At 43.3% G+C, this 24,216-nt stretch overlaps 1 protein-coding gene across 2 annotated transcripts in view; it reads left to right on the top strand.

Moving 5' to 3' along the window:
- LOC134356835 (monoacylglycerol lipase ABHD6-like) overlaps positions 1-24,216 on the top strand; it is an 83,916-nt gene that overhangs the window by 18,403 nt on the left and 41,297 nt on the right. For both annotated transcript variants that reach the window (XM_063068013.1, XM_063068012.1), the window contains exons 2-3: positions 19,130-19,264; positions 23,168-23,324. In XM_063068013.1, coding sequence (XP_062924083.1) covers positions 19,146-19,264; positions 23,168-23,324 — 276 coding nt within the window. In that variant the 5' untranslated portion in view covers positions 19,130-19,145. The remainder of the gene's footprint in view (positions 1-19,129; positions 19,265-23,167; positions 23,325-24,216) is intronic.

Genomic DNA, 24,216 nt, shown 5'->3' with positions numbered 1-24,216 from the left:
TGCCTGACCCACCGAGTTCCTCTAACAAGGGGGTCCCAATTTTTTTATGTCATGGACTCCTACCATTAACCGAGGGGTCCATGAGCCCCAGGATAGCAGCCCCTACTCTAGCATTTTGTGCGCGCTCCAGTTTTCCAGCGTCTGTAGTATCTCTTGTGTCTCCACAATCCTAACAGCTCAAAGTAGTAGCGGTGTGGCCACCTGAGTCAAGTAAGCTCTCTGAAGGAGTTATTCCCTTAATGGAGAAGGCCTGTTTGTCACCTTGTTTAGTGTGGGAGGCTGATGCACAGGTAGCCACCACACGGTCCTTGACACTTCGAGGTCAGGGTCCAGTAGCGTGGAATGCAAGATGACTTTGGACCCTTCACTGCTGCAGCCTTCCTCCACCTTCGCTGCCATGGCGACGTGCCATCCTCTTCCGCCAGCTCCACCGATGATGTCTTGGTTGCATCGTTCTCTGTCTGGAATCTCCACCTTGACCTAATCACCACGGGTGACCCTGCCAGGAGCTTGGCTTCACCACGACAAGCTGACGTTCCTTGGAGAAAGGCCAGAAGTATATCTAACTGACATCTACCCCTTTCCCCCTCAATCCGAAACTTTTCCTGACCCTCAGTATCTCACTCCACAGAAATCACGGCGTGCTGAGTGGGCAAAGACATCCTGGCGCATTTTTTTCAACAGAGCTGAAGGTTATTAGACTTCATGCACCAACAAGACACGTTTTATATTTTTATAATCATATTTCTTGTAAATAATGCAGCTGTAATTTAATTTTGAAGTTGCAAGCCCAGCCTACGTGCTCATAATTAGATGCAGAGGAGTTTCGTTGGAGTGTCATTTGGTAGCAGACCCTCCCCAAGCCCCTTACCTGGTTGCACTTTGAGTGTATTCCTCTGCATTTTCTCCTGCTGTGGGGAGAATGCTAAGTCTGCAACACTCGGTCATGGATGGCTGCTTTTGCTGGAAGGTCAGCAGCTTTCATTCAGACCACAGCTGATGATGGCCTTTGGGGCCCCGGGAACAGTTCTTATAATTCAGGCAGCTGTGTTACTGAATATTAGGAAATAACAGCAACAAATTTTAATCCTTCTCAGCTAATTTATCACCACTCTGGGTTTTCTCTACTACTGACAATCAGTCAGCATGACCTGTGACTGAACTTGGCCTTTTGGACAAATATAGCTCCTTTCCTTGTAGCTGCTGTTCCTTAGTTTGTTGCCTCTTTCAGTTTGGCAAACTATGAAATTTAACGCTTACAAGATGTGGTACAGTGTTTCCATCTTACAACGGAAAGAGTTGCCATAATCAGCATTTCTGAAAGTTTCTTTGCTTACCTTGTCATGTTGGAGTACTGTTAGCCAGTCTACATCTTGTAATTGCTGTTGTTGGTTTGCCCAATGGAAGGGGACAGAAGAAGGGACCTGCCCCACTCCCAGATAGAATCTGTGACTGTAAGCACTACACACTAGGAAAGAGAGTATCCTGGAGAGTTGGGGTCATTTTCTGTAGGTTTAAGACATTTGACATTGAACTTACAAATAGCTGTAGACATTTTTAACATCTCTTTGTAACAGTCCACTGCCCCTGCAGGCTTCAAGGTAGCTACCATCATTCTGGTGTCCAAGACAGCGAGGGTGATTGGCCTAAGTGATTACCGCCCAGTGGCACTGACCTCAATAATCATGAAGTGCTTTTTTAAATTTATTCACAGGGTGTGGGCATTGCCAGCTAAGCCAGCAATGCCCACATCCTGTGCCCAATTTCCCTTGAGAAGGTGGTGATGAGCTGCCTTCTTGATCCGCTGAAACCCCTGAGGTGTAGGTACACCCACAGTGCTGTTAGGGAGGGAATTCCATGATTTTGGGAAATTTGGCGTAGAGGTAGTTACCACTGGATCACTAATCCAGAGACTGAGTTATACGCTGGGATATGAGTTCGAATCCCACCATGGCAGATGGTGAATTTGAATTCAATAAAAATATCAATCTCTGTTATGGCTAGGAGGGTGCTTTTGTGTAAATGGAAGGATGCTGTTCCGCTTAATCGTGCTCAGTGGTTACGGGATGTTATGGCATGCCTAAATTTAGAAAAGGTTCGTTGTTCAATTTCTGAATCTAACCAAGATTTTCAAAATTTGTGGAGGCCGTTTTTAAATTATTTTCATAATTTTTGACTTCTCGTTAAAGTACAGAAGTTGATTAATAGCATGTTTTATTATCTGATCAGATTTTTTTTCCTTTCTTTTTTTTCCCCAAACAGCTTCGACCTTGGTAGTGGGTGTAGATCTTTTATTTTATATAATTGTTTATATTCTAATATACAAATTAATCTAATATATATGAATATAGAGCAAGGAGTTTGTTAATGTGATTCAATATACTGTATCTGGTATTAATTTTTTTCTTTTGTTTTATAATATATATTCTCTTGGACTCTGTATTCTTCTATATAGAAGTCAATAAAAATATGGAAAAAGAAGAAAGAAAATATCTGATGGCCATGAAACCATGTCGATTGTCGTAAAAACCCATCTGGTTCACTAATGTCCTTTGGGGAGTAATCCTGCCATCCTTATTGATCTGGCCTGTATGTGACTCCAGACCCATAGCAAAGGGGCTGACTCTTAAGTGCCCTCTGAAATGGCCTAGCAAGCCATTCAGTTGTATCCAACTGCTTTGAGCAGCTGGTATGTATAAAATCCCACCTTCCATCTACACTGGATCCTTGCCAGTTCGCCTGTCACTCAAAGTGGCTCACTGATGATGCCATAGCTTTGGCTCTCCACGCCGTCCTGTCCCACCTAGAAAATTATGCTTCATACGCCAAGATGTTGTTCATCAACTTCAGCTCTGCATTTAACATAATCATCCCTCAGTGGCTGGTGGGTAAACACCCCTCTCTATAACTGGGTCCTGGACTTCTTGATGGAAAAGCCCAGTCAGTCCGAGTTGGCAGCAGTATCTCAAGCTCCATCACACTGAGCACTGGTGCCCCCGGTCAGTCTGCTGCGGTTGACGCTGCTGACTCACGACCGTACTGCCAGATCCAGCTCAAACCGCATCGTCAAGTCTGCTGATGATACAGTGTTGGTTGGCCTCATCAGCAACAATGACGAGCCTCAATGTGGACAAGACAAAGGAGATGATCGTGGACTTCAGGAAGGCATACTTTGCCACTTTCTAATGCACATCAATGGTCTCCCATGGAAGAGTGAAGAGTACAAAGGACAATCTAACCTGGATCTTCAACACCTCCTCATAAGTCATGGAAGCACAGTAGTGTCCACACTTTCTGTGGAGTTTGAGGTGTGTCAAGCACCCCTCCCCCATTTCTACAGCAGCACCATCAAGAATGTCCTGTCTGGCTGCATCACTGTGTGGAATGGAAGCTGCAAGGCATTGGACTGTAAAACCGTACAAAGGATAGTCGAAAAACCACCAAGAGGATGACCGGAGTCTCCCTCCCTACTATTTGTGACATTTACTAGGAGTGTTGTGTATGAAAGACCCAAAGCATTGTTGAGGATCCCTAGCACCCATCTCACAATCTTTATGACCCACTACCATCAGGAAGAAGTTGCAGAAGATCAGGACCAGGACTGTCAGACTGGGCAGCAGCTTCCTTCCCAGGCAGTGAGACAAATGAGTACCCTGCTACCACGAGGACAGCGAACGGTGTCCTGTACTGCCTATGGTTTATCTGTGCTGTACACTTCACACACATTTTGAACAATATTTCATTAACTTACTTGTGATAATATTTTGCTTGATGTGCTGTGTGTGATATACGTATGTATTGTGGGTGCACAGTAGTCTGGAGGGACATTGTTTCGTTTGGTTGTATATATGTATAGTCAGATGACAACAAACTTGAACTTAAATTTGAGGCTACATCAACATTGTTTCAACCCTGGCTTCCTACATGCATTCTACACTTTTACTGGTCGTGTGCAGTTCAATTTTCGTGGCTGGGAAAACAAACACATTTGCTGACAAGAAGTCCAGTGTGGCAGTTTGCATTACCAGGGCTTGCGGTCGCTAAGAAACAAGGCAATGCAGGTCTTTTGTGCACTGCTGCAGTGAAATTTAGAGCTGCCTTTGCTAAATTCTATAAGATGGTGTCACTGAAACGTAGAGATTTTGATTCCAGTCACAGACCAGTAACCTCGGTAACATTTTAGGCATTGAGGTATATTCTTAACATTAATTGTTACATCTGAAAACTGAATTTTTTTAAAATTACAACCAAATTTCATTTCATTGTTTTCCGTCAGACATGCGCAGTTCCAAATGCATCACAAAAGACTTGTTACAAAACACTAATAATTACCCATTTTTAACTTTGGATTTTGTGCCAATAACGTAACTGTGGATAACTATAATTTAAAGTAACATGCTGGTTCAAATGAAATCTGAGACTTCATGACTACCCTTAAAAAGGAATAAAAAGAGATCTTTGGGATGCAACTTAAAGCAGTTTGTAGGTAACATTTGGTTTAGAAATTTAGTGCATAATGCACACTTTTCATGGCTGGTTAAAGACAGGTCATACAATTGTCTTCAGAGCTGGAACCTAAGAGGGAGCACAAGGAGTTAGATGGAGAAGGGCAGCCTGTTAATGAAGCCTTAATCATCCAGGTCCACACAGGGAAAGAAATACAATGAAATACATTTATTAATGACACTTCTTCTGTGGGAAATCTGTGGTAAATGATCACCGCAAACAATGAAGAAGGACGCGAGGGCGAGGCTGACTCGAGGGTCGAGGCGTGCGATATAAAGTTGGAGTGAGGTCGAGGCATGTTCGAGGAGACGTGGTTGGAGCGAGGTTGAGACGGAGGATGAACCCTGGGCGCCCTCCCAAGACTATGGTCAACATGCTCCTAGAAGACAGCGGCGCGGCTAATGTAGATGAACTGAACACACTGATGAAGGAGAGGGAGAAGTGGAGAGTCCGTCATCGTGCCCGACGCCGGCCCCCAAGGCCTGAGTCGACGTAGTAGTAGTAGTGAGATGGAGTCAGGGTGTGCGAAGTGGAAGAAAGAGCGGAGGAGTTTCGGGGCCCTTCCACCTAAACCAAGAGCGAGGCTGGATCAATCCAAGTGCCAGGCCGATTTGGAAAGGTCAGGTACGAGCTGGAATGTGGCAGCAGGCTCCAGGCCCTGAGTGGATTGATGTGACAGGGCCCAGGGTCGGCTGGTTCTGCTCGCTGCTCTGAAATATTTACTCTACTCTTCATCACGCTGCTCCGGCTGCTCTGGGCTTTCTGACCGTGAGCTCCACGATGTTTTGCTCTGCTGTGTGATGAGCTGAGTCTGAGGCTGTGGGCCTGGTCCGACTGCTCTGGGCTTTGTGACCGTGAGCTGAAGCTGTGGGCCTGGTCTGACTGCTCTCGGTTTCATGTCTGTGGACTCACTTTCATTCTGAATGCTGTTGCTTGCTTTTACCGTTTGCATAATTTGTATTGTTCTTTCTCTCTGTACATTGGGTGTTTGTTGGTTTTATTTTTAATGGGTTCTTTCAAGTTTCTTGTTTTGAGGCTGCCTGTGAAGAGACGAATCTCAAGGTTGTACAATTTTTACTGCATGTACTTTGATAATAAGTGTACTTTGAAGTAACTTTGCAAGACTGCCTGTTTTATTTACTGCCTGATGTCACTTGCAGCCGCTGTAACTAAGTTCTCGTATCAGTGGATGGACACCGCTGTTTCTGACTGTCAAAGTCACTGTAGCTCTTGTGAATTTTTTGCAGCCAGCAACATCTCCAACTTGCACAACACCAAAGTATTGGAGAGGACTTCCCCATGAGGAATAAGTACCTACGTCGCATCTGTCTATATATTGCTATAGTCCAGAACAGGGGTCCCCAACCTTTTTTGCACCGCGGACCGGTTTAATATTGACAATAATCCTGTGGACTGGCCGACGGGGGGGAGGGGGGGGTGCGGTAGTTCTAATCACAACCAGAATATAGGTGATAGGTCAACTATAAGTCACTTATAAGTGGCTAGTACACTCAATTTTGTTTCTAAAAGGGTTTATCTAACGAATTTAATATTAAACACACTGCATATTTTCCTCGCACGAATATAGTGATAAGTCAGTAGCATCATAACATTTTAAGTAACGTTTGGATATTAAACACACCGCATATTTTCCCCGTATGAACATATAAAATCATTGCAACACACCAATATTGCTGAATCAGTGCGAGCCCTGGGCTTGTTTTCCTGCAACCAGACGGTCCCATCGAGGGGTGATAGGAGACAGCGATACTCGAAGGGGGTTCCTTGTGTCCAGTCTATTCCGCAATTTAGTTTTCATTGCATTCGTTGCAGAAAACCCCACTTCGCAGAGATATGATGTTGGAAATGGAAGCAACGTTTTCAGTGCTTTCGTGGCTGTCTCAGGATATTTAGCCTTGACTTTGATCCAGAATGCCGGCAGAGATGTTATGTCAAACATACTTTTCAGCCCGCTGTCATTTGCAAGCTCGAGGAGTTGATCTTCTTCCCACGTTGACATGGATGACACGTGGGTAATGACCTCGCGTGTGTTCAAGTTCAACAGTGGGCATGACAGGGAATGAGGAAAGGTGCTGCTGACTTATATCGTTTCATATCACCAAATCTTAACGTTTCCTCGCGGCCTGGTAGCACGTGCTTTGCGGCCCAGTTGTCGGAGACCACTGGTCCAGAACACTCAGACAGCTTCATCAGTTCCACCTCCACCAGTCCCCCTCTTTGTTAAAACTCAGACTGGTTGTTATTCAAGGGAATCTTCACTTAAGTTGGCGATTTTAATTCTCAGGATACTAGTGTGTCAAATTCTTTACCAAACTGACACTATCCAATTACTTCACCAGGGAAAATGATTAGACTCTTTTAGAGACAAACATTCCTTCTCTAGTTCATTACTTCTAAGGCATCTTTGATCCTCTCTCTGTTATTTGCCACAGCTCTGCTACAGTGGGCAAACTGCATTCCTCTTTAAAGACGCAAACATGAGGAATTCTGCAGATGCTGGAAATTCAAGCAACACACATCAAAGTTGCTGGTGAACGCAGCAGGCCAGGCAGCATTTCTAGGAAGAGGTACAGTGGACGTTTCAGGCCAAGACCCTTCGTCAGGACTTTGTCAGGGAGGGGGAGATCCAAAATGATAGGAGAAGACAGGAGGGGGAGGGATGGAGCCAAGAGCTGGACAGGAGATTGGCAAAAGGGATATGAGAGGATCATGGGACAGGAGGCCCAGGGAGAAAGAAAAGGGGGAGGGGGGAAAACCCAGAGGATGGGCAAGGCGTATAGTGAGAGAGACAGAGGGAGAAAAAGGAGAGAGAGAGAGAGAGAAAGAATGTGTGTATATAAATAAATAACGGATGGGGTACGAGGGAGAGGTGGGGCATTAGCGGAAGTTTGAGAAGTCAATGTTCATGCCATCAAGTTGGAGGCTACCCAGACGGAATATAAGGTGTTGTTCCTCCAACCTGAGTGTGGCTTCATCTTTACAGTAGAGGAGGCCGTGGATAGACATGTCAGGATGGGAATGGGATGTGGAATTAAAATGTGTGGCCACTGGGAGATCCTGCTTTCTCTGGCAGAGCCTCGGTTTTATCCTTATTTCTGCATACCTCGACACGGTTTTATCCCCCCTTGTTCAATCCCTTCCTACCTATGTTTGTGACACTTCTCATGCTCTGAAACTTCTCGATGGTCCCTGGTTCCCTGGCCCCCACCGCTTTATTTTCACCATGGATGTCCAGTCCCTATATACTTCCATCCCCCATCAGGAAGGTCTTAAAGCTCTCCGCTTCTTTTTGGATTCCAGACCTAACCAGTTCCCCACTACAACCACTCTGCTCCGTCTAGCGGAATTAGTCCTTACGCTTAATAATTTCTCTTTTGGCTCCTCCCACTTCCTCCAAACTAAAGGTGTAGCTATGGGCACCCCTATGGGTGTTAGCTATGCCTGCCTTTTTGTTGGCTTTGTGGAACAATCTATGTTCCGTGCCTATTCTGGTATCTGTCCCCCACTTTTCCTTCACTACATCGACATCTGCATTGGCGCTGCTTCCTGCACGCATGCTGAGCTCGTTGACTTCATTAACTTTGCCTCCAACTTTCACTCTGCCCTCAAGTTTACCTGGTCCATTTCCGACACCTCCCTACCCTTTCTAGATCTTTCTATCTCTACCTCTGGAGACAGCTTATCTACTGATGTCTACTATAAGCCTACTGACTCTCACAGCTATCTGGACTATTCCTCTTCTCACCCTGTCTCTTGCAAAAATGCTATCCCCTTCTCGCAATTCCTCCGTCTCCACCGCATCTGCTCTCAGGATGAGGCTTTACATTGCAGGACAAGGGAGATGTCCTCCTTTTTTAAAGAAAGGGGCTTCCCTTCCTCCACCATCAACTCTGCTCTCAAACGCATCTCCCCCATTTCACGCACACCTGCTCTCACTCCATCCTCCCGCCACCCCACTAGGAATAGGGTTCCCTTTGTCCTCACCTACCACCCCACCAGCCTCCGGGTCCAATGTATTATTCTCCGTAACTTCCGCCACCTCCAACGGGATCCCACCACTCAACACATCTTTCCCTACCCCCCTCTCTCTGCTTTCCGCAGGGATCGCTCCCTACGCCACTCCCTTGTCCATTCGTCCCCCCCATCCCTCCCCACCGATCTCCCTCCTGGCACTTACTCTTGTAAGCGGAATAAGTGCTACACATGCCCTTACACTTCCTCCCTTACCACCATTCAGGGCCCCAAACAGTCCTTCCAGGTGAAGCGACACTTCACCTGTGAGTCGGCTGGGGTGATATACTGTGTCCGGTGCTCCCGATGTGGCCTTCTATATATTGGCGAGACCTGACGCAGACTGGGAGACCACTTTGCTGAACACCTACGCTCTCTCTGCCAGAGAAAGCAGGATCTCCCAGTGGCCACACATTCTAATTCCACGTCCCATTCGCATTCTGTTAAGTCTATCCACGGCCTCCTCTACTGTAAAGATGAAGCCACACTCAGGTTGGAGGAACAACGCCTTATATTCCATCTGGGTAGCCTCCAACCTGATGGCATGAACATTGACTTCTCAAATTTGTCTTCCTTGCCATTAACTCAACCTGTAAGTTAACCTCTAGGGAATCCTGCAGGAGGACTTCCATAGGCATATAAATAGCAGTAGAGGAATGGTGCCCATTTAGACCAAAATAGGAACTTCCACAACTTTGTTAAGGTGTTAACTGTATTGGTATATTATTGTCACGTGTCCTCATTTGGTCTCTACACCCTCTCTCTCTAACTGGATCCTGGCCTTCCTGAGAGAAAAACCACACTTGGTCTGTGTTGGCAGAAACATCTCCAGTTGCACTGTGCTGAGCACCAGCTGTTCACATTGCTGACATGTGACTGCTTTGCTAGATCCAGTTCAAACCGAATTATCCACCAGGCCGCGGACCGGTACTAGGCCACAAAACATGTGCTACCGGGCCGCGAGGAAATGATATGAGTCAGCTGCATCTTTCCTCATTCCCTGTCACGCACTGTTGAACTTGAACATAGGGTTGCCAACTGTCCCGTATTTACCTGGACATCTCGTATATTTGGCTAAATTGGTTTGTCCCATATTTCCCCCGCTAAGGTAGAGTGTTCCTATGAAACCTTTCGTGCCGAAATGGCGTGAAGCAAAGAAGCAATTACTGTACCATTAATTTATATGGGAAAAATTTTTGAGCATTCCCAGACCCAAAAAATAACCTAACAAATCATACCAAATAACACATAAAACCAAAAATAAGTAACGCTAACATATAGTAAAAGCAAGAATGATATGATAAATACACAGCCTATATAAAGTAGAAATAATGTATGTACAGTATAGTCGGGAAGATGAAGGCAAAACAGATTTGTGGTGGGAAAGAATCAGCACGTACGTGCATGCGCACATCACGTGCACGTCATGCATGCGCACACAGGTGCCCACGCAAGGCTTCATGGTCATGGTAGTCTTTCCCGGGATTTGACTGGTATTTTTGTCCCTTATTTGGGAGTGAGAAAGTTGGCAACCTTAACTGTAAAAGACATGTTGAGGTGAGTTTAACCCTACTTGAACATCCCCCTTCCCCCCGGTCGGCCGGTCCGCAAGAATATTGTTAATATTAAACCGTTCTGCGGTGCAAAAAAGGTTGCAGACCCCTGCTCTAGTTCACTAACAGAACAACAGCGGCTGGCCTCCTCAGCAATCACAAGACGACAACATACAGCGAGAAGGGGAGAGCGGCTGGTGGAATGGCGCGAGCACAACAACGTTGAATCGCAACGTGCGTGAGACCAAAGAGACGATTGTGGACTTTAGGAAGGTGCGGGCTGACCACTCCTCTCTGCACACACACAGCTCCTCTGCAGAGAGAGATAAGAGCCCCAATTTTCCGGGAGTACACATAATGGACAATCTCGCCTGTTCCCTCAACACCACCTCTTTGATCAAGGAAGCACAGCAGCGTCTCCACTTTCTGAGGAGATTGAGGCTCCACACCCCCTCCCCCATTTTAACCAATTCTTACAGGAGCACCATCGAAAATGTCCTGACTAGCTGCCTCTCCATTTCCGACTGGTACAGGAATCTCAAGGCATCTGACCACAAATCCCTACAAAGAGCTGTGAGGACTGGTGAAAAGATCATCGGGGTCTCTGCCTTCCACTCATTAGAGATAATTATCAGGAGTGCTGTGTACCCAGGTCCCTTAGCATTGTCAACGATCCCTCCCATCTGTCCAATACGCACTTTGATCTCTTACCATCAGGCAGGAGGTACAGTAGCATTAGGACAAGGACTGTTAGGATGGGAAGCAGCTTCTTCCGCTAGGCCATAAGACTACTGAATTCCTTATCACCACCAGTGTCTCATTACGTATGAAGCGCCACTAGTGTTATACTGTTTGCTTATTAACTGGTGTTATATATAAGCCGGTTGGTGGCGTGGTGGCGTAGTGGCATAGTGGCATCAGCGCTGGACTGCGGGGCGGAGGTTCCAAAGTTCAAACCCAGCCAGCTCCCCCCCGGCGTGCTTTCCATCTGTGTGGGGTTACAAGCTGGTGATCTCTTTGAAAAAAAACTCACCTGGCCGAAGGCGATGGCAAACCACTGTTGTAACTTGCCTCGTAGGTGAATTCCAACTACGTCAGAACGGCGTGGGAGGAAGTCGTCCGCTACCCGGAAAACTTCAGGATGCGATCTACATTATTATTATATATGAACCTTATTAGTTGTTAATTGATTTATGGTAATATTACTTATTGCGTTATGCGTGTGAGTTATATGTACTATATTGTGCACCTTGGTCCAGAGGAACATTGTTTCGTTTGACGGTACACGTGTGTACTGGTCGAGTGACAATAAACTAAATGTGAAGGTACAGTGAAAAGCTTGCCTTTACATGCTGTTCATACAGATCACATCATTACACAGTTTGTTGAGGTAGAATAGGTTGAAACACTAACAATGCAGAATAAAGACTACAGGGAAAGTGGAGCAATACAGTAAGGTGAAAGTTCAAGATCATAATGAGGTCGATTGTGAGGTCAAGAGTCCATATTACCGTAAAAAAGGTCTGTTGAAGAGTCTTATAACAATGGGAGAGAAAATGTCCTTGAACCTGGTGGTGTGTGGCTTCAGGCTTTGTATTTTCTACCCGGTGGGAGAGGGGAGAAGAGTGAATGGGTGGGGCCTGGGGTGGAATGAGATGGGTGATTACGCTGGCTGCTTTACTGAGGCAGCAGTAAGTATAGACAGAGTCCACAGAGGGGAGGCTGATGTCCGTGATGTGCTGAGCTGTGTCCACATCTCTCTGCAGTTTCTCGTCACGTGCAAAGCAGTTGCCGTACCAAGCCATTTTCATCTGTCTTCAAGGGAAGAGGTGATTTCGGAGCAATAATGGAGGAGGCAGTTGGGGTCGCAGATATTTTAACAATTGAATAAAAATATTAGAAAACTTAGTTGGTCATAAAGTAAGTCATTTGGACCAGATGGGATACTTGCTTGGATTTTGGTGGAAGTATTTTAGAGAGCCTGAGTATGTTCTCCTGGTGTATTTTGGATGCAAGAGTGTGAACATTACTTCTTCATTCAACATGGAAGCAAAGATAAGCTCAGATTCTATTGGTTTGTATCTTTAACCTTGCCAGTGGGAGAGCTTTTAGAAACATAGACCAGTATAAGAAGAAGTAGTCAACTGGAGAGAACTATCTCCAACCTTGTTGTTGGGCTTGGAGGCTTGCATGTCTCTATGACCCAGAGAGCTATGTTGGCTGGAATCAGGTTTTTATGCTTTGGCTGTTGGTAGAATCACCCATGCCAAGCAGGTCAAAGGGTAGAGGTCAGACTAAGAGTGGTCTACTGGTCCTCCAGGTTCAGGGGTTCATCTCAGGGCTAACCACCCTGACTGGTCAAAGAAATTGTTACAAAATCAGCAATGAAGAATCCTTCTTCATCTGAGTGTGATGGTATTCCTGAGTCTCCACCTGCACGACTGACAGTAGTGAAAACCGAGTGGAAGATATTGACATGATGAAGGAAGTCTTGAACACCACCAGAGATGGAGAACCTTCATTGCTGCCCTGAACACCAAAGGCATAACGTGTAATAAGTAAGTAAGGAGAGAAATAGATTCATTAAGGCAACTGACATGGATTCATTTTGAAACAATTTGATAGAATTGTTTTTGAAGACAATGGATAGATTTAATAAGGTTAATGCAGTCAGTGTGCTGGACATCGTCTTTAATAAGCTGCTGCATTATAGCTTATTAGCAAATTTAAACCTCATGACATAATAGAAACATTGATGACATGGATGCTAAGTTGGCGAAATGACTATCGGTCAGATAGTTGTTGTGAATGTTAGTTTTTTTTCTAGGAGTGACAGGCACATCTGGGATTGAGTGTGTTGTGGACAATAATAACCAGATTATAATTTGAAACTTTAAATAGTGGGTATTATAAAATTCTGTTATAGTGTTCTGTTACTGTGAAATTGTAATCATTCCAATAAACTTTTGTTTTAAAAAAAAGAAATGCTAGTTTCTCACTCCAGAGTAAAGTGAGTGGCAGTATTGCAATGTTTGCTCTTTTGGATTTGTGTTAATGACCTGGACTTGGGAGTGCAAACCAAAATTTCTAAATCTGCACATGACACAAGACTTGGCAGTGTAGTGTTTGCAGTTTGGTATACAGAGGCTGATAAAATAGACAGACCAAGAGTCTGCTAGATACTGGAATCAAGGTCAAAAACTTAACCACTGGAAAAACCGAATGAGTTGAGAAACATCCCTGGAGATAAAGCAATGGTCAACACTTCAGTTTGAGGCCCTGCATATCCAGATAAACACTCAGATTTATATTTAGGTAATGAAATAAACTGAGAAAATTAAAAACTCTTTTAAGAACTCATGACATTGAGGAATGGAAAAATCCCATCCTTTCCTAGTTTGACTGAATGTGGCCCTGATTCCACCAATGTGGTTGATTTTTAACCCCCTGAGAACTGAAAGGTACTTAGAAATGGACAGTTAGTGCTGACATTTTCAGCAATGTTTGCATCTTACCATTTCCCGTCAACTATCAGGCTCTTGAACCAAAGGGGATAGTTTCACTTGCTCCATCATTGAAACGTTCCCACAACCTATGGATTTACTCTCAAGAACTCTTCATCTTATGTTCTTGATATTTATTGCATATTGATTTAATATTATTATTTCTTTCTTTTTGTATTTGCACGATTTGTTGTCTTTTGCACATTGGTTGGATGCCCATGTTGGTGCAGTCTTTCATTGATTCTATTATGGTTTTTATTCTGTTATAGATGTATTGAGTCTTCCTACAAGAAAATGAATCTCAGGGTTGTATATGGTTATATATATGGGCTTTGATAATAAATTTACTTTTAACTTTTGATCTTGTGAATGAATAAAAGAAATAAAACTTTGTACTAAGTTGCAGTAAAGCAGATAACAAAAACAATTACTGCAAGCTTTGTTGACTGTATTTCTTCCAGGCCACTTTAGTGTGTGTAGGCCGAAACATCCATTAACGCTGCCTGGCCTGCTGAGTTCCTCCAGCAGTTTGTGTGTATCATTTGAAAAGTGTATTCATTCACTGGATGTAAGCATTGCTGTAAATATCAGCACTTATTGTTCATTTCATTCAAAACAAATGGGTTTTGAGTTTGTGAAATAAAGACATGTTCACTTCAGAGCTCTTGGTCAAGAAGTTGTCAAGGAAGGTTGAGTCCTTCTTGTGGACAATGTCGTGCCTCAGCAAGAAGGGAAGAATGTAGACTCAAAGAGTATATTCAAATGTACCATGGTGAAATAGATGCCAACATCTGCCTTCCAAGCTCAGTGCGCAAATGGATAATTGGGTGAGAAATGCACCGATTGTTTGGAAACATTCTCAGCATCTCGAGAGGAAGGGGAAAAATAGATGAAGGAAGCTGGTGACGTTAGGAAATAATCTGCATTTGTTAAAATGTTCTGTAAATCATTTTGTGGATCCTGTTCAATTCATTTAAGCTCCTAGGATAAAGATTGGCAAGGGATTCTCAGTTCTTCAAAGGCAGATGTGGAAAACATAAGATTGTTTATTCAACATGCCAGTTTGCATTGTTGTAAGTTTTATTGCTTTTTCCTGTATCCCAAAATGCAGCGGCCATATTCCTGTTAAAGGAAAATGTTCGTTATCCAAATATATGAAGCACATGTGAAATCATGACAATAGATTAAGGGTATGTGATTCTTGAGAAGTCAACAGTCTGGTGTAGTGACACTAATCTCCCAACATCTTTTGAGCAGCTCTTAAACCACAGAACTTGTCTGGTTGTATAGTTTTATTTTTCTGATCAGTTTAAGAATATCTACTTATAAAACAACAGTTTGCCCTTTACCAAACAAGTTCCCTTATAGAGGGTAACCTGAACTCAGGAGCAAGAGCAGGCAGTTTAGCTATCAAATCTGTTTTGCTATTCCTTCACGCTGTGGCTGATCTGTGACCTTCTCCATTTAGGTGCCCTTTTCACTATTCTGTGATACTCTTGATAGACATTTGCTAACCAATCCCTGATTCTAAATCAATAATTGTCCCAGTATCACCTGATCTTTACAGGGGTGAATTCTAAATTGGTGCCAATCTGCATGTGAATATGTTTACTAGTTTCATTAAAGACCTCGTCTAAAGTTTTAATCATATATTCAACAATAATAAATGGAAATGAATAATTATTTGTCAATCAAATCACACCTTAACCTTCTAAATTTTAGAGAATACATCTCATATTTGTTTATAGCCCTAAATATGGTGAATTCCAGTTCATCAGAACCAGTATCTTTTGGCCCAAATAAGCGGCTGCCCAATTAGTGGAAGTTTCATGGAAATAAAAAAGACAAACTTCCATTTAACTGAGTAACAACTTATGTACTTAAATGAAATAAAGAACCAAAAAGAATACTACCAATGCGACTACAGTAGGATAAAATTGTATATTAGTTCCTAATATCTATTGATGGAGAAATTCATCCAGTGTACTCTATTATATTCTTTTGACTGTAAATGAACAAAATCAGCACAGACACCTAGTGCAGATGATGGACTGGCTTCATATAATGTTTTTGATGATTGCATCCTCCAAATCTTTTTCATCGTAACATTCAAGATGTTGAATGTAGCATTTTGATATCTTCAAATTCTTTGTAGTTCCTAACTTGTTGAAGTTGTGAAATCCTTTCATTTTCCTTCTTGGCCATTTCTAGCAATTCCAAGCCTGAATCCTTTGAAACTGCAGTGAGCAAATCAGTTCTAAACTGTCTTAATATTTATTTCTTGCCAACTATCGGTGACAAAAATCACTGTTTTTTTGAACACAACACATGCACCTGACACTGTTTAAAATTGTTCATTGTAGGCAAGGTGTAATATCTAATGACCACACAAGTTCACTAAACTGATGCTAGTTAGAAGCTGTCGGCAAGTCTCCAGTCCCAATTAAGCAACAGTGACCCAAGTAAACAAAGGGAATCCTGACTCTTTTCTCGATTTGTTTTTTGTTCTTCAAGAGTTATCCCAAATAAGTGGCTGCCCCAATTAACTGATGGCCAAATTAACAAAGTTATTTCATCTGCAGAAATTCTCTGATGACTCAGCAATAGTTGGGTGTGTAAATGAAGGACAGGAGGATGAATACAAGACCCTGTTGGAAGAGTTCGTCAAGTGATACAAGCTGAATCATCTGCAGCTCAACATGAGTAAGATAAAGGAGATGGTGATAGACTTTAGGAAGACCAAGCCTGCACTGCTCCATTACTATTGATGGTGAGGACCTACAAGTACCTGGGGGTGCACATGGATTACAGACTTGAGTGGAGCACCAACACGGAGGCTGTGTACAAGAAAGGCTCGAGTCGCCTCTACTTCCTGAGGAGGCTGGAGCCCTTTAGAGTATGCAGGCCTCTGCTTCACATGTTCTACCAGGCTGTTGTTGCTAATACAATCTTCTGTGCGGTGGTGTGCTGGGGCAACGGCATCAACACGGGTGATGCCAACAGGCTCAATAAACTGATTAGAAAGGCTGGCTCTGTTATAGGAATCAAACTGGACATACTAGAGGCTGTGTTAGAACAAAGGACCCTCCGGAAAATCCTGGCAATTCTGGACAATGTTTCTCACCCTCTGCACGCCACCTTGGCTGAACAGAGGAGCATTTTTAGTAATAGACTAAGACAACTATACTGCTCCAAAAACTGCTATATGAAGTCATTCTTACGCTCGGCCATTAAACTCTATATTGAATCAACCAGGGAAGTGATGACCCCCTCCTGTTAGACTGTTTGAGGAAACTTATTTCCTACTTCTCTTCTAATATTTGTATATCTGAGCACTTGTAATGCTACTGTGATACTGTAATTTCCTTTGGGATCAATAGGTTATCTATCTATCTCAGAGAGCAGTAAAGCACATCCATCCTGCAGGTTGCTCACAGTAACCATTCTTTCTGTCCTGCCACAAGTTTCCAGCGTTGCTATGGTTCTGCCTTTGAGATTGATGATGCAATAAATCTTGTGCTGTTTCAAATGTGGATGATTCTAGAAGCTGGTGCTTAGTGCTGCTAAATGTGGTGTTACCACAACGTAAGTTCCATACAGTTAGATTTTTCTTGGGACAATGTTTTTTAAGACAATCCACTATGAGGTGATGGGAGGGTCTGTTTAGTGCTTTTTCTTCCCCCAACTGTCTTCCATCTTCCCAGCACTTCTCTCTTCATGCCTCAGTGAGGAACAATTGATCGCAGAACACCAAGGAGAGCTGTGAATGTCGGGCCTCTTTCATGTTGTTTTATGCGTCTGTTTCGTTTTACTAAGCTGTCTGTGAGCACTCTTGTGTAAGTACAGCCTATTATGTATCTGTTCTATCTGGCTAACATTGAAGCAATTATTTGTACCCTCAAGACCAAATGACAATAACTCATTTAAATGGCAATAACTCCAATTCAGAACTTATTTGTTTCTTGACAAATATATACAACTAAACTTTAAAGCCGTGTTAAAAGGGCTTTTCATTTTTATGAAGAACTTAATTAAGTCTTTGAAGAGGGGAGATCAGAGAACTAATGACCATCCTCATTGTGAATGAATATAGTGTGGCAAAAGCAATGAGGTTACAGTACTCATTCCAACACACCTGTGACATGCTTTGAGCTGCAAGATATTTGAAGTATCTTGAGTTATTCACAGACTTCTTTAAAACTTAGAAGGTCCATATTAATTTCTGGGAATTTTGTGTTAGTGACATTGGCAAAGGTGCATCATTCCCTCTTCACCAGCTGGTGATGTATAATGTGTGAAGGGGCAAGGAGAGGACAAAAGGATCTGCCACCCATCTAGGCCTGTGGTGAATTATTTAGGCTAGTTGTCAAAGAGAGCACCTTTTCTAAAGCCCGTTAGCCATTTATACTGGTACTTACTTTGCTTACCACCCTGAGTGCGTTCCTGGGAACAAGAGCACTAACTGACTCAGGGTGTCACGATGTTTCATGAAGAGAAATGGACGACTGACAGCGCTGCCACCCTGGGATCCTGGCATGAATTCCTGCCCTTTCTGCTGCTATGCTCTGGAATCTGGTGCCTACAGCTGGAGCAAGTGGCTTTTATTAAAGTATACTGAGGGTGGGGGATGAGGGGCAACTATTAGCCGTGACTATGCAGGATGGAGGAGCAAGAGAATTATAATGAATCACTGGTGTCCAGGGTAGCATTTACATAGAGTGTGAACGCGGTTACTAGAAATGTCGAAATACTAAGTCATTTATGTAGGAGGTGATATAAAACTTGTTCCGTACATCTTCGTTCCTTGTGTCGGTGGTTGTACTGTACTCAAGGGGTCACTGGCTGATCGTGGCACTGTGCTGTAAGGGTGACGCTATAGCGTAGCACTTAGCGCAGTGCCGTACAGCGCGGTGAACACTGATCGGGATTCAGTTCCCACCACGGCCTGTAAGGACTTTGTACGTTCTCCCCTTTTACTGTGTTGGTTTTCTCCAGGTGCTCCGGTTTCCTCCCACACTCCAAAGAAGAACGAGTTAGGACTAGGTTTAGGAAATTGTGGGCATTCTGCGTTGGCGCCAGGAGCATGACGGTACTTGTGGGCTGCCCCCAGCACATCCTCGTGATGTGTTGGTCGTGGACGCAAACGACGCATTTCACTTTATGTTTGGATATTTGATGTACTTGTGACAACTACACTAAAGCTAATGTTTTTAAGGGCCCCTGGTTGATGGTTCTTCTGTACCACAGGAAACCCCATTTATATATCCTTGCCTGTAATTTTTTAAAATTTAAAAACAATTGCAGATAAATATTCAGTTTTGTATTTGTGCATTAGTTGTCTTTGGTCACAATAAATGTATCAGAACTTGGGAGCTTGTTGTGCAGTACATTTGGTTGGAAAATACATTAAGATAATTCCAGGAGATATTTTGAGGTACCTTGAAACCAGAATTTGTTCCAATGCGAGCACCCCAAGCAGAATGATTTTCTGTGTTTTGCTTTTTTTTCACTTTTTATGTTTTCTTTTCATTTCAGGCTGGACAGTGAGACAATGGATTTGGATTTGGTGAATATGTTTATTTTAGCAGGAGGCACACTGGCCATACCCATTCTGGCGTTTGTAGCCTCCTTCCTCCTGTGTCCTGCGGCGCTCATCCGATTCTATTACTGGTAAGTGCCGTTTTTTTCCAGCATTGGCAAACTCTTGTCTCCATATTCATTTGGTTCATACAGAGTAAGCAAACAACTGTCTGAATGTCATTGCTGTAAATGCATGCTCACCTCAAACCATTACAGAGGATGGGGACCGTGTGTAGTCGAAGTAATACAGAGCTTGAAATTTGCAGATTCCCTTGGGAGAGGTTGGGGTGGAGCCTCTCAGCGTAAGAATCTGTGATTTAATCGTACTGGCCAGCTGAGGAGGGCGTCCACTTCTCTTTGGCAGAGGAGAATTCTAGTCCCCCTTAAACCCTTCTTCATGAGTGATACATTATGGCAGAAAGCAGGACAGACACTGAAAGCAGGGCAGATGACACAGACAGCTCACCAGTGAGTCAATAGAGAGCTGTCTGTGTGTCAGCATTTTGTATATTTTCCCGTGCCCTGCAACGTGGGACCACAGAATGAACAGAAGGTTAAGTACAGATGAGTCTGACCTCCCTTGACTTCCCACTGAGTACCTCTTCAGTTTTACGCCATTTGTAGCTGGCCCTCTTCAAATAAATAATCGTCGTTAGTTATGTAAGTGATCTATGATTTTTATTTAAACTTTATTTTACTTAATAAAAATCCTTCAATTGACAATGGTTTCATGTGAATTAAATTAATGAACTTAATCATTAATTTTTTTTTGACTCTGATGTTATTTGGAAATTATGGAAGGGTGATGGGATGTGAATGAGTGCATGCCTATGAAACTTACTGTACATTCCCAAACCAAGATCCGTGGATGAACCGGGAGGTTGCTCGGGGCTAGATCTGTGGCATTTAAGTCTGGCGATCCAGGTTCGTACAAGAAAACCAGGTATGGCTTGTGGAGGGCTATTTCAAGAGCCAAGAAAGAATTCTGGGGGAGGTTGGCAGCATCATCGGATACACGTCAACTCTGGCAAGGTTTGCAGGACTTTACTTCCTACACAGCAAACCCAAGCATTCTGAATGGCAGCGATGCTTCACTACCAGATGAGCTCAACGCCTTTTATGGTTGCTTTGAAAGGGAGAATAAAACAACAGCTATGAGTATCCCTGCTGCATCCAGTGACCCTGTGATCTCTGTCTCGGAGGCTGACGTCAGGCTGTTTTTCAAGAGAGTGAACCCTCGCAAGGCAGCAGGACCCGATGGAGTATCTGGTAAGGCTCTGAAGACTTGTGCCAACCAACTGGCAGGAGTTTTCAAAGACATTTTCAGTCCCTCACTGCTGCAGTTGGAAGTTCCCACCTGCTTCAAAAGGGCAAAAATTACACCAGTGCTAAGAAGAGTAGGGTGAGCAGGCTGAACCACTATCATCCAGTAGGTTTCACATCTACCATGATGAAATGCTTTGAGAGGTTGGTCATGGCTAGAATCGACTCCTGCCTCAGCAAGGGCCTGAACCCACTGCAATTTGCCTATCGCCACAATAGGTCTACAGCAGACACAATCCCAGTGGCTCTCCACGTGGCCTTGGATCACCTGGACAATGCAAGTACGTATGTTAGGATGCTGTTTATTGTCTACAGCTCAGCATTTAACACCATCATTTCTACAGTCCTGATCAAAAAGCTACAGAATCTGGGCCTCTGTACCTCCCTCTGCAAGTGGCTCCTCAACTTCCTCACTGGAAGATTACAATCTGCATGGATCAGAGATGACATCTCCACCTCGCTGTCAGTCAACACTGGCACTCTACAGGGACGTGTGCTTAGCCCACTGCTCTACTCTCTCTAGCTCCATGACTGTGCTGCTCAGCATAGCTCAAAAAGCATCTATAAATTTGCTATTTCGTGATACAACCATTATTGACAGAATTTCAGATGGTGATGAAAGGGCGTGCAGGAAAGAGATATACCTGTTAGTTGAGTAGTGTCACAGCAACAACCTTGCTCTCAACATCAATAAGACCAAAGAGCTGATTGTGGACTTCAGGAAGGGTAAGACGAGGGAACACAAACCAGTCCTCATAGAGGGATCAGAGGTGGAGAGAGTGAGCAAGTTCCTGGGTGTCAAGATCTCTGAGGACCTAACCTGGATACAACATATTGATGCAGCTATAAAGAAGGCAAGACAGCGGCCATATTTCATTAGGAGTTTGAGGAGATTTGGTTTGTCAACTAAGACACTCAAACTTCCATGAATGTACCTTGGAGAGCATTCTGACCGGCTGCATCACTGTCTGGTTTTGGGGGCGGGGGGGGAGGGGGATGCGTGGGGCTACTGCAAAATAAGTTGCAGAAATCAAAGTATAAAGTATTGAGTATAGGAGTTGGGATGTTACGGCGAGGTTGTATAAGACATTGGTGAGGTCAAATTTGGAATATTGTGTGCAGTTCTGGTCACCTAACTATAGGAAGGATATCAGTAAGATTGAAAGTGTGTAGAGAAGATTTACTAGGATGTTGCCGGGTCTTCAGGAGTTGAGTTACAGGGAAAGATTGAACAGGTTAGGACTTTATTCCTTGGAGCGTAGAAGAATGAGGGGAGATTTGATAGAGGTTTACAAAATAATGAGGAGTATAGACAGAGTAAATGTGAGTAGGCTCTTTCCACTTAGATTAGGAGAGATAAACATGAGAGGACATGGCTTTAGGGTGAAAGGGGAAAGATTTGGGGGGAACTTCACTCAGAGAGTGGTGGGAGTCTGGAACGAGCTGCCATCTGACGTAAATGCGGGGTCACTCTTAAGTTTTAAGAACAAGTTGAATAGATACATGGATGGGAGAGGTCTGGAGGGTTATGGACTGGGTGCAGGTTAGTGGGCTAGTGGAATAAAGTTTTGGCACAGATTAGGAGGGCCGAATGGCCTGTTTACTGTGCTGTAGTGTTCTATGGCTCTATGGTAAAATTAGTCATCTCTATCATGGGTGTAAGCCACTATAGTATCCAATACATCTTCAAGGAATGACAACTTGGGAAGGTGGCATCCATAATTAAGGACCCCCACCACCCAGGACATGCCCTCTTCACATTGTTACTGTCGGGAAGGAGGTACAGAGGCCTGACGGCACACACTCAGCGATTCAGGGATAGCCTCTTCCCCTCTGCCATCTGATTTCTGAATGGACATTGAACCCATGAACACTACCTCACCACTTTTTTTATTTCTGTTATTTTGCACCACTTATTTTAACTCAACTATTTAATTGACACAGATATATATTTAATGTAACTCTGTTTTTTCTCTATATTTATTTAATATGTATTTCATTGTACTGTTGCTGTAAAGTTAACAAAATTCACAATATGTGCCAGTGATATCAATTCTGATTCTAATATGAGCTGTCAGAAGATCATCATGGTGGTCCATGAGTAAGCTGCTATTTGTCTTGCTGGAAGTTTAGTCAGCTTTCTATAGCTAAGATCTAGCACTGAGATTGCAGGCAATCTGCTCCATTAGAGTCTAAATGGTAAGTTCTAAAAGTGTACATGAACAGAAAGAAAGTCGATAAATTGTAGAAGATCACGACTGGCTTAGACAGTGCAAATGGAGGAATGCCATTCCCATTAGCAGAAAGTTCAACAATCATTGAGTCCAGTTTTAAAGTGACACAGTGACTCAGCTGAGTTGTGCTTGATTCATAGTATTTGGGGATGAAGAAATATTAATGAACAATGACAATATTTAATTTAGCTGGGTTTATCCAAATGTCCCCATGGATTTGCCCTTCAATTCTCATTGGCCCTCGAAATCAAAGCTGCTTTTTCTGTAGTACCTTGCTTGAATTCTCATCATAAAGACATATTGATAATTTAAAGCAAGATACACTTGACCGCTTTAGTTATGCATAGTGAAACTACGTTGAAAGCGATTGCAAGAAATAACCAAAAAAATCGATTGTGTTTGATAGACATGGATAAACTACTGTTTTTTTGTATAGGTACTGGCGGACAACATTAGGTATGCAAATTAAAAATGCTGATAATGGGAACTATCGATTCTGCTACTCAACCCGTGGAAAACCTGGCAGTAAACCTTCCATTTTGATGCTGCATGGATTTTCAGCTCACAAGGACATGTGGCTCTCTGTAGTGAAGGTTGGTCATTCTCTATTTCCTCTTAAATTGACTCTACAATGAAATCATGATTTAAATCTACCATGGATTTCAATAAATGATCGTGATGAGCGTCTTTCCTGATACTGCTGTCAAAAAGGGTTTTTTTGCATTTATTTCAGACAACTGTGTGCCTTGTCCCAGTAGTTATAATGAGTTATTCAAATAAGGTTTAAAGTTAGAAGTTGGTTGGGTAGAATGTAAGGACTCGCCTCTTGGTCTATAGATGTAAGTTTAATTGATTTATGTGGCCCCACAAATAGAAAAAGAAATATTGTTTTATTAATAAGAAGACTTGCACTGCATTTTCTTGAAGTATTCTTGTAGCAGCAATGGATTAATTAATCTGACAGATTGAAGCTCTCGAGATTGGAGTTAGCGATTCTGAAGAAGACCAGCTGCAAACTGTGGACAGTCAGAGGCTTTTTCCCAGAGCCGCAATGGCTTCCGGAAGAGGACACAAGTTTAAGGTGCTTGGGAGTAGGTATAGAGGAGATGTCAGGAGTAAGTTTTATGCAGAGAGTGGTGAGTGCATGGAATGGGCTGCCGGCAACGGTGGTGGAGGCGGGTACGATAGGGTCTTTTAAGAGACTTTTGGATAGGTACCTGGAGCTTAGAAAAATAGAGGGCTATGGCTAACTCTAGTAATTTCTCAGGTAGGGACATGTTCGGCACAACCTAGTGGGCCAAAGGGCCTGTATTGTGCTGTAGGTTTTCTACGTTTCTAACCAATGCAAACAACTCAGTCTCCTCACTGTAGAATTAAGGAACTGAGTTGAATTTTGGTTGGATTTAATTTTTGTGCATATGCATTTAACATATAATGCTTGTTACTAAAACAAGTTTGCTTTATTCTTCTTCTCCATGCTTAATC

This window comes from Mobula hypostoma, chromosome 15, assembly GCF_963921235.1.
Source record: "Mobula hypostoma chromosome 15, sMobHyp1.1, whole genome shotgun sequence".
In the NCBI taxonomy this organism is placed as follows: Eukaryota; Metazoa; Chordata; class Chondrichthyes; order Myliobatiformes; family Myliobatidae; genus Mobula; species Mobula hypostoma.
Note: the sequence above shows the minus strand (reverse complement) of the source record. Positions and strands in the feature narration are given on the sequence as shown.